A 10,664-nucleotide genomic window follows, 5' to 3' on the forward strand; every position below is an offset into this window, starting at 1 on the left:
TTTGATGTTTCAAAAAACGACGCCACAAATAGTTGATATTCTAACGTCAATTACACTAATATAAACAGCCTGAATTTTATGTAGACTATAAATTATAAAACTACTGTTAAATATATAAAATATGACTTAGATAAATTGTTACGTACACGAGTGTTCTATTGTGTCTAATGGCGAAATTTAAATAGCCGGAAGTAACGAATCTGCTGCTCCGAAACACTATTCTCTCTAAACACATGTCATGTAATGCTGTGGAGGAAACGCAATGGCGCACACTAGTGTAGTAGCGTGAAACTCTCAATGAATCACATGAATTCATTAATATTTTTGAAATGCACTGATGACATTGTTTTTTGTCTTTCGGGGTTACATAGTATTTACATAATTTGGTAACTCAGCAGAAGGCAGTTGTAATGATAACGGATAAAGGTCAATGCAATAAGAGCTGTTTATGTGTTCAGATCTATTAGGAGCAACTTGCAAGGTAAGTGTGAGCTTGTTTAACAAGGTTCATTATTGGCACATGGCTGTCAGTCACTACAGATTGAAGTCAACAACGGAGTTTGTGAATCCAGATTAAAATGTACTTTCTCTGCTTCGCAGGCTTTGAAATGAGCTCTCAGAAAAGTTCTCCAGGACCCAAGGGGGACATTACACCCTTCCAGCAGATGATGGCGTCTTGCTCTGGGGCAGTTATTACGTCACTGTTGGGTAAGATAAATATATTAACTTGTGCGACCTTGGACAGAATAATATAGTTAGATGCCTTTTTTGTAACTACTTATTTTGTCATTGACAATAAATTTTGTTTCAAAAACAATGTATTTATAATTTAGATGTTGTGTGTGTTTCTGTTAAAAATACCATTGATAATACTGTACAGTAAATCTATTTGCATCAAAAAAGCATCTGCTAAATAACAGCTTGATATTTATTTAAACTGACAGAGTGTGTCTGCCTCTCAAACAATGCTAGGAAGACTGTCCCAAAGTGAAGGTGCTAAATAGGAAAAGGATCTACCACCTGCAGTTGATTTTTATATTCTAGGTCAGGGTTCACCAATCTCGGTCCTGGAGGGCCGCTGTCCTGCAGAGTTTAGCTCCAATCCCAATTAAACACACCTGAACCAGCTAATCAAGGTCTCATTACTAGGCATACTAGAAACTTTCAAACAGGTGTGTTGGAGCTGGTTGGAGCTAAACTCTGCAGGACAGCGGCCCTCCAGGACTGAGATTGGTGAACCCTGTTCTAGGTATTATCAACTGGTCAGAATTTTGAGATCACAATAGACCTGTAGGGCTATAATGTGTTAAGAGCTCGCTCAAGTACTGGGGAGCTAAACCTGATTCGTACGTAATTAGCAAGATTTTAAAATGTATACAATGTTTAATAGGGAGCCAGTGCAGTGTTAACAGAACCGGGGTAATATGGTCATACTTCCTGGTTCTAGTAAGAACTTTAGCTGCTGCGTTTTGGACCAGCTTAATTTTGTGAATTGGTAGCCTATGTTTCGTCAGGGCATGAAAAAAAAAAATAGATTCGAGTATCATGAGTGTATCAGTGAAAACGAACGCCATGCTTCCTAATGATATCTCCCAAGGATAGCATGTACAGGGTGAAAAGCAAAGGTCCTAGTACCGACCCTTGCGGCACTCCATACTGATCTTGTGATCAGTATGACATCTCTTCATTCGCTGCTACAAACTAATAACGGTCAAATAAGTATGATTTAAACCATGCTAATGCAATTCCATTAATGCCAACATAATTTGAGTCTATTCAAAAGAATATTGTGGTCGATAGTATCAAATTCAGTACTAAAATCCAGTAACCCTAATAGAGAAATACAACCACAATCTGAAGATAAAAGCAAATATTTTTTTTAGGGCTGTCAAACAATTAATCGCGATTAATCGCATCCAAAATAAAAGTTTGTGTTTACATAATATATGTGTGTGTATGGAATATAATTATTTTCTATATATAAATACACACACATGCATATATATTTAAGAAAAATGTGTTATTTATATATAAAATATTGATATACAATATAAATTATATATAATATAAATATATATACACAGTATATACATGCAAATATTTCTTAAATATATACATGCATGTGTGTGTATTTATATATAGAAAATAATTTTACACCATACACACACATATATTATGTAAAAACAAACTTTTATTTTGGATGCGATTAATCGCGATTAATCGTTTGACAGCCCTAATTTTTTTAAACTTTTAACTCTAATGAGAGCAGTCTCAGTACTATGATGCAGTCTAAATCCTGACTGGAAATCCTCGCAGATACCATTTCACTCTAAAGGAACAGTTGTGAGGATTAGTAGTGTATTTGACAGAAAAAGGAGATTTGAGATCGGTCTGTAATTAAATAGTTCAGTTGGATCAAGTTGTGTTTTTATAATAAAAGGGTTAATAACAGCCAGCTTAAAGGTTTTTGGTACGTACCCTTATAACAATGATGAATTAATAATATTAAGAAGTGGATCTATCTATTTCAGAGCATAAGAGACTTCTTTCAGAAATATAAAACAATCTTATAACCTTATAACCCCAAACCTTTGAACGAGTGTATTCATTTAGCAGACACTTTTTTCTTTTTTTTTTTACAATAAAAAAATAGCAATATAATAATAATGTTTGCTGTTTTCTTCATGTTCACAGTAACACCTCTGGATGTGGTGAAGATCAGATTGCAGGCACAAAATAATCCTTTTCCCAAAGGTATGCTTGAGCTGCTTTCTGTTCAAATGAAGTCAGATGTTGATGTGGTTGAAACCTCTTATTAATTTTTTGATGACTGGCAGGAAAATGTTTTGTGTACTGTAATGGCCTGATGGATCATATATGCGTCTGTGAGAACGGCAATTCAAAGGCATGGTACAAAGCACCTGGTCGTTTCAACGGCACTTTGGTAAGCTAAACCATATAAAATTGTGAGTCCAGTTTCTCTTCACCATATGATACTGTTTAAATACATATTCAAATGCCCTGTTTGTTCTTCTGTTCCAGGATGCCTTTATTAAGATTATACGTATGGAAGGAATCAGATCACTTTGGAGTGGCCTTCCTCCAACACTGTGAGTTTTCTATTACATTTCTGAAGACGTTTGCTGCTGTCTGAACCCAACTGACCTTTCCTTAACACGTGTAATGCCATGGTTTTTCTTTGCAGAATAATGGCGGTGCCTGCGACCATGATCTATTTCACATGTTACGATCAGCTCCGTGCTGTCTTCAAGGTCAGGATGGGAGACCGATCGGATCTGGCACCACTGTTTGCCGGCGCTATTGCGAGAGGTAATGTTTAGCCCCACTGATTAAGTGTTTGACCTTTTCTCCACATGCTGACCTTCTAAATCAAAGTGCACCCGGCTTCATATGAGTTTTCTGAATGTGTCAGTGGGCTCGGCCACAGTAATCAGCCCCCTGGAGCTGATCCGCACAAAGATGCAGGCTGAGAAACAGTCGTACCGGGAGCTGAGTGCCGTGATCCGGTCAGCGTTGCACAGCGAGGGCTGGCGGTCTCTGTGGAGGGGCTGGGGACCCACGCTGCTCCGAGACGTCCCCTTCTCAGGTGAAACACGCAGAGCCTTCACGTTACAGAGTTCACATTTTGAAGCACTTGATTTGCAAATTCAAAATACTAAAAAACTAATATAAAACTGATAGTTCTGACTGTAAATTGTGATGGATGTTTTCGAAACTGTTGTAAAATGTCCAGTCTGGGTCTTTTGGGTCAGTAGGATTTTTGGAAATAAATAAATACTTTTATTCATCAAGGATGCATTAAATTGATCAAAAGTGAAAGTAAAGATATTTATAATTTTACAAAAGATTTCTGTTATAAATAAATATAATAGAACTTTCTATTCATCAACTTTTGAACTTTCTATTCATACAAGAATACTGTTTTCCACATAAATATTTAGCTGCGCAACTGCTTTTCAACATTTATAATTATAAGAAACGTTTCTTGAGTACCAAATCAGCATATTAGGAGGATTTCTGAAGGATCATGTGACACTGAAGACTGGATTAATGATGCTTTGCCATCACAGGAATACAGAACATTACAGTTCTTTTAAATTGTATTATTTTTTTCACAATATTACCATTTTTACTATATTTTTGTTCTAATAAATGCAGCCTTTGTGAGTAAAAATCGTACTGACTCTTTGAACGGTAGCGTACTACGGAATAGCAAATCATACGACTCTTTGAATGTGTCATGTTTGCTGCTATTTCCTAATTTCTTATCTGACTTTCTGTGTTTGTCCTCAGCTATGTACTGGTTTAACTATGAGAAGGGTAAAGTATGGCTCTGTGAATACTACAGCTGTACAGATCCAACCTTTAGGATCACATTCACAGCTGGAGCGATTTCTGGATCGGTGAGTCTGTGATTTACACCTGCATCATCAGAGCTCGCATGGGCCCCATTTACTGATGCTAACACGCAAAAAAAATGTTATGTATCCAGGACGTATTTGGCCACGTCACATTTGTATTGTAAATGAAAATGTGTCCTAATGTGTCAAGTACCTGTATTTTCTTATTTTAGATTGCATCTATCGTCACACTGCCATTTGATGTGGTCAAGACAAAACGACAGGTAGAGCTGGGTGAACTGCAAACAAAGAACTGTAAGTATGAAAATTCATGTCATTTTCCATCATTGGGATTTTCAGCTTTCTGTTTACATGTATATGGCATTAATGTGTAGTATTCTCTGTGTAGTGTCCACGCAAGTCTCCTCCAGCACATATAATGTGATGAAAAGGATAGTTGCTGAAAATGGAGTATCAGGACTATTTGCAGGTAAATATATTTATATAATACACTTGTAATTGAAATTATTCAACCCCCATTGCAAATCAGGTTTATTGGAAAAATGTACAGACTTTCAGTTGTTTGTAATGAACAAATCAAACAAAAGTAATTGAAATAGCTCAACACAACAAATGTTTCAAGTGGTTTCCCCAAAATGAACTGAAAATGCAACTTTTAATGACTTCTGCAGTTTCAAAATTATTCAACCCTCTTAATAGAATCCCTCACAACAGCACAAATCTGCAAAAAAAGGTGTTGTCTTAATCAAGGGCTTCATTAGTTGCACCAGGTGTGCTTGACCTAGAACACACAAAATTGGCTAGGTTTGATGAGTGTCACGTTTGACTGCAAGTTAGAAATCCAAAAAGTTAAGAGAAGATATCATTGCCCTTCACAAACAAGGAACAGGATACAAAAAGATAGAGAAGGCACTAAATGTTCCAAGAGACACAGTTGGAAGCATAGTTTGCAAGTTAAAGGAACAGTGGTTACACTACCTGGATGGGGCAGAAAAAGGCAGCTATCAACGGCTGCAACCAGATTTCTGAGAAGGCAGGTTCAGAAAAACCCTGCGAAAGACCTGAAAAAGACTTGGTGGCCACAGGCACTGAGGTTTCAGCTGCACAATAAGGCTTGTACTAAACGCATGCCAGAACTCCAAGACGTACACCTCTACTGTACTGACCCAAAAGTACAAGAAAAGCTCAAAATCATATAAATAAGCCACAGAAGTTTTGTGATTCTGTTCTGTGGAGTGATGAAACAAAACTGGAACTTTTCGACCCTATGGATCAGCGGTATGTCTCGAGGAAGAAGAAAATGCTGAAAAGAAACCCTCTGTCTACAGTTAAGCATGGTGGGGCTCTGTGATGCTCTGGGGCTGCTTTGCATCCTCTGGCACTGGAAACCTGCAGCGTGTGTGTGGAAGGCAAGATGATTTAATTGAAGTATCAGGAAATCCTAGGAGAAAACGTCATGTCGTCAGTGAGGAAGCTGAAGCTTGGGTGTCATTGGACCTTCCAACAGGACAGTGATCCCAAGCAATCCTCAAATTCCACCTAGGCTTGGTTGCAGAAGAAGTCCTGGAAGTCACCTGGTCACCTGGCTTGAACCCCATTGAAAATCTCTGGTGGGATTTGAAGAGGGCGGTTGCAGCAAGCAAACCCAAGAACATTACTGAACTGGAGGCCATTGCTCATGAGGAACGGGCTCAGATTCCTCAGAAACGCTGCCAGAAGCTGGTATCTGCTTATACATCTCGTTTGCAGCAGGTCATAACAGCAAAAGGCTGTTCTACTAAGCACTAAAGATGCTTGCCATGAAGGGGTTGAATAATTTTGAGGCTGCAGAAGTCATTAAAAGTTGCATTTTCAGGTGAAACCACTTGAAACATTTGTTGTGTTGAGTTATTTCAATTCATTTTGTTTGATTTGTTCATTGCAAACAGCTGAAAGTCTGTACATTTTTCCAATAAACCTGATTTGCAACGGGGGTTGAATAATTTTGATTGCAACTGTTTGTATACATTTGGAGGGGGGTCAGTAATGTTTTTGAAATAATAATATATATATATATATATATATATTTTTATTTTTTATTTTTTTTTATTTATTTTTTTACTGGCCCTTTTGATCAGTTACTTTTATCCCATATATAGAACTATAAAGTAAAACTAAAACACACACACACACAAACACACACACATATATATATATATATATATATATATATTTTGTGTGTGTGTTGTTTAGTCTTACTATATGGTTTGGATTGTTTTCAGTTATGTTTTTTGGCACCTTGATTTTCAAATCACCACTAGATGTCTCAGCAGTGCACTCTTTCTCTCATTCTCAGGTTTTATGCCAAGGCTGATTAAAGTGGCTCCGGCATGTGCTATTATGATCAGCACATATGAGTTTGGAAAAGCTTTCTTCCGCAGATACAACCAGCAGAAACAGGGGGTGACCCAACTGTAGCCCAGTGCATGATCTCACACTGCAAACCACTGAATAAGAACAACACTTGATCACAGGCCAGATAAATTAACCACAGATTACTGCACATTTTTCCTATCATGCATTAGTTCTTGCTGTCTGTCTAAAGCAGGGGTGTCCAGTCCTGCTTATGGAGGGCCATTGTCCTTCAGAGTTCTTCAGATCCTTTAAGCGCAGCTGATGACACTTTGAAGTGATGCTCGAGTGATCAAGAATATTCCAATATACAAATGTGACCCTGGACCACAAAACCAGTCACATGGAGCAATTTTATGAAATTGGGATGTATGCATCATCTAAAAGCTGAATAAATAAGCTTTCCATTGATGTATGGTTTGTCAGGATAGGACAATATTTGGTCGAGATACAACTATTTGAAAATCTGGAATCTGAGGGTGCAAAAAAATCTAAACATTGAGAAAATCTCCTTTAAAGTTGTGCATTTATGTTCATGATTGTGCTGCATTCACTCACAAAAATAAATGTTTTATATATTTACAGTAGGAAATTTACAAAATATCTTCATGGAACATGATCTTTACTTAATATCCTAATGATTTTTGGCATAAAAGAAAAATCGATAATTTTGACCCATACAATGTAGTGTTGGCTATTGCCACAAATACACCCGTGCGACTTGTGACTGGTTTTGTGATCCAGGGTCACAAATAAGCTTTCCTTCGATTCCTCTGTTCTCATTTTCTATCTTTGCATCCTTCCCTCACATCCTAAGCGGGGTGGAGCTGGAAAGCGAGGAAAGGAAGCAAGGATGCACAAATTAGAAATGAGAAGCACCCCTTGTCTAAAGAAAAATCTAGTTTATAGATTTGCTGTGAAATACATTTTTATTTTCTCTATGGTAAATATTTAAAAGAGATTTATACTTCATCTTAGATCAAAAAGTTGAAAATCAAGATAGAATTAAAAATTAGCATTTTTATATTTATTTATTGATTAAAGGTGATGAAACACAAACCCTACCATATAAATACGTCTATCTCCTGTGAAGAGCACCAAATGTATTCCCATCAGTCATGTTAATAATTGATTGATTTTATTCTACTTGTTTTAAGTTTACTACCTTTTAAGTTGTTTAAAAAGTCTTAGTGGTGTTTCAGCTATTTCTATGTGTGAATGGTGCCAAAAAACCCTGAAGCTGTTTGTTGTGTTAAGGCCATATTGACTGATGACACTTAAGTAACTGATTTTGAAATGTTAATATATTTCCAAACCCTATGCCTAAATATTGACTTTTTAAGTTTTTTCAACAATTGCACTGTATATAAATGAATACATTTTAAGTACTTCAATAATGAATGATTTAAAATCACGTTGTCTTGACTCTTGACTTCTTTATTCAATCAGATCCAGAATGTTGTTAGTAATGTTGCTTAAACTAGGAGCACGTAAGATCTCATGCAGTCTGCAAAAATGTAGTTTATGTAATGTAAGTATGCTCATTTTCTGTAAGCACAAATGACTTAGATTTTCCAAAGTCTGCAGTTTACAACTGAGTACACTGCTTGGCATACTGCATCCCATAATGCAATGTGCCACACCTTCCATTTCCAGTGTAATGAAAATCAGAATTTCAGCAATCTCTTGTTCACATTCTGTTTTTACAAAATATTGCAATTAATTTGTATTGGTAATAGGACATCAAACACAGAATTAAACATGCGATGTGATAATGTTAATAGCCAATGGGACAAAATCAGCATTCAGCCAAGCTTGTATTTACATTTAAATTTATTGAAAAAAACATGATCATAGATGAGGACATAAAGTGAGATTTGACTGAACACATTGAGGTTAAATTATAATGAATATATGATATTCATCTGTGTGCCCTCATTCATTTCTGTCACAGTGCAACAAAATTAAAGAGAAAGCTTAATCACAAAAACATTTAAAAAAAGGAATAAATACATTCAAAAATGTCTGTAAAGGTGACAATTCTGCAGTGTTTCAAACAAGTTAACTTTTCTCAAATTTAAGACTAAACAAAACTGAAAAGTAACACTGAAGTACTGAAATCCATGTAAAATACATGCACATTTTAGATCAATCAGTGCTGTAAAAATAATAAAAAATAACACTTGATATGCACATTTAGGGGCCATTTACAGCACACCGTTTTCAACTAAAAATGGAAAACTTTATTCATTTTAGCCATTAATTTAGTTGGAGTTTTGAGGGCCTGAAACCGCAACCTTTTTAAAATGGGTGTCAAAGGGAACATTTACATGACAACGAAACTGTATTTTCTGAAATAAATACAGAAAAGTTTTTCACGTAGAGACGACAACAATGTCAAACAATCCCCGTTCATAGGGATCCGCGAAAACTATTAAAGTAGTACATCTTTGTCGTGTACTGGGCTTCTGAAAAGACTAGCTCTGAACAGTGTAAAACATGCGTTTCACTTGTAAAAGGCAGGCAGACGAGACATTCTTGAACACAATGAACATGGATGTTCAGCAAGGCAACATACAAGCCAACAAGACTATTTCAAATGAGAGGCAACAAAGGGAATTCTGCATATGTGTTTCCCTGGAATTTCTGTTAGTAGTCCGCTGATGATGAGTAATCATATACATTTCTTAATATATTCAATTATTTTCATACACAACTCATGGCTTGGCATGCCTCTGTTTTTATGATCAAATCACACTAGTTCAATTAAATGTTAATTATTTTTGTAATTATCAGCAGCAGTATTAGGAGTGGTCCATTTAATCTGAACTTCAAACACAATTAATTCTAAAATTAAACCATTTATAAAAGGGTTCAGACTGGGGCTGTCAATGACTAAAATTTATTAAAATCTAATGAAATACTGTACGTTCATTAAAACATGCTAATTTAGTAACCAAACCACGTATTTAGAAAAGCCTCCAAATTAAAAGAATTAAAAGACATTACATTTTTGTGGCAGATGGGTAAAGCAACATCTTACTGAACATAACTGGCCTATAGTCCACAGCTCCATTAAACAGTCGAGATTTGCAAAAACAAAGTGGTACTTTAAGCTTGAATTGCTCTGGAGGTAGGAAAATTACTGCATTTACTTACAAATTTCCCATTAAATTTCCAACCCTACTTCTGACGATTACAAGTTAAGTTACAAGATCTTCGCTGTAGATTCTGAATGCAATTTGTTCCAGTCTAGTATACACCATATCATCCACATTCTTATTTATTATAAAAATGCATGGCAATGCTTTACACCAGCGCACATTAGCCACTATCTATGAGTGATGGTGGGAAAAGTGCAAAACTGATGTTTGAGTGCTGTATGAATATGTAAATGACAGAACTCATGAATATGGAGGACCTCTCCATGTAAGAGGACAGAGTGAATCTCAAACACTTCTGTTAAAATCCAGAGACAGGAAAAAAAAAAAAAAAAGTATTAACATCCACATTAAGCACACCAGAGAAATGTAAGAGAAACCCTGAAAAGACAAAAGATGGGAAGTGAACAAAGCAATATTTGTTGTTCACACTTCTCTGTCATTATCGGACAATTTTATATTTTTAGAGCTCCATCATCCAATTTTCTCTATTCTAATACAGAACACCCACTTCTCACAATCCCAACAATTTCAAACGGATAAAATTGTCACATTCTAAATGTTTTTCTTATTGAATATCACAGCTACTGTATACATTTATGTTAACATTTTTAAGGCTGTTTTAAGTTTAAGCTGATTGTTTTAGTTGGCAATGCAATAAATTAAATTAAATAATAAAATAAAATAATGAAACATCATCATAAATTGGCCGTTGACACAGACAACTGCA

General features: G+C 35.9%; 1 protein-coding gene across 1 annotated transcript; it reads left to right on the forward strand.

The window, feature by feature from the left end:
• Nucleotides 1–231: 231 nt before the first annotated feature.
• On the forward strand, nucleotides 232–10,229 carry slc25a40 (solute carrier family 25 member 40). Its single transcript, XM_079893755.1, has 11 exons — nucleotides 232–481; nucleotides 601–708; nucleotides 2,695–2,754; nucleotides 2,838–2,944; nucleotides 3,043–3,110; nucleotides 3,206–3,330; nucleotides 3,434–3,607; nucleotides 4,315–4,424; nucleotides 4,595–4,676; nucleotides 4,771–4,851; nucleotides 6,718–10,229. The coding sequence occupies exons 2-11, from the start codon at nucleotides 609–611 to the stop codon at nucleotides 6,837–6,839; spliced, it is 1,029 nt and encodes a 342-aa protein (XP_079749881.1). The 5' UTR covers nucleotides 232–481; nucleotides 601–608; the 3' UTR covers nucleotides 6,840–10,229.
• Nucleotides 10,230–10,664: the final 435 nt, after the last annotated feature.

The sequence above is a fragment of the Squalius cephalus genome (assembly GCF_949319135.1).
Source record: "Squalius cephalus genome assembly, chromosome: 15".
In the NCBI taxonomy this organism is placed as follows: domain Eukaryota; kingdom Metazoa; phylum Chordata; class Actinopteri; order Cypriniformes; family Leuciscidae; genus Squalius; species Squalius cephalus.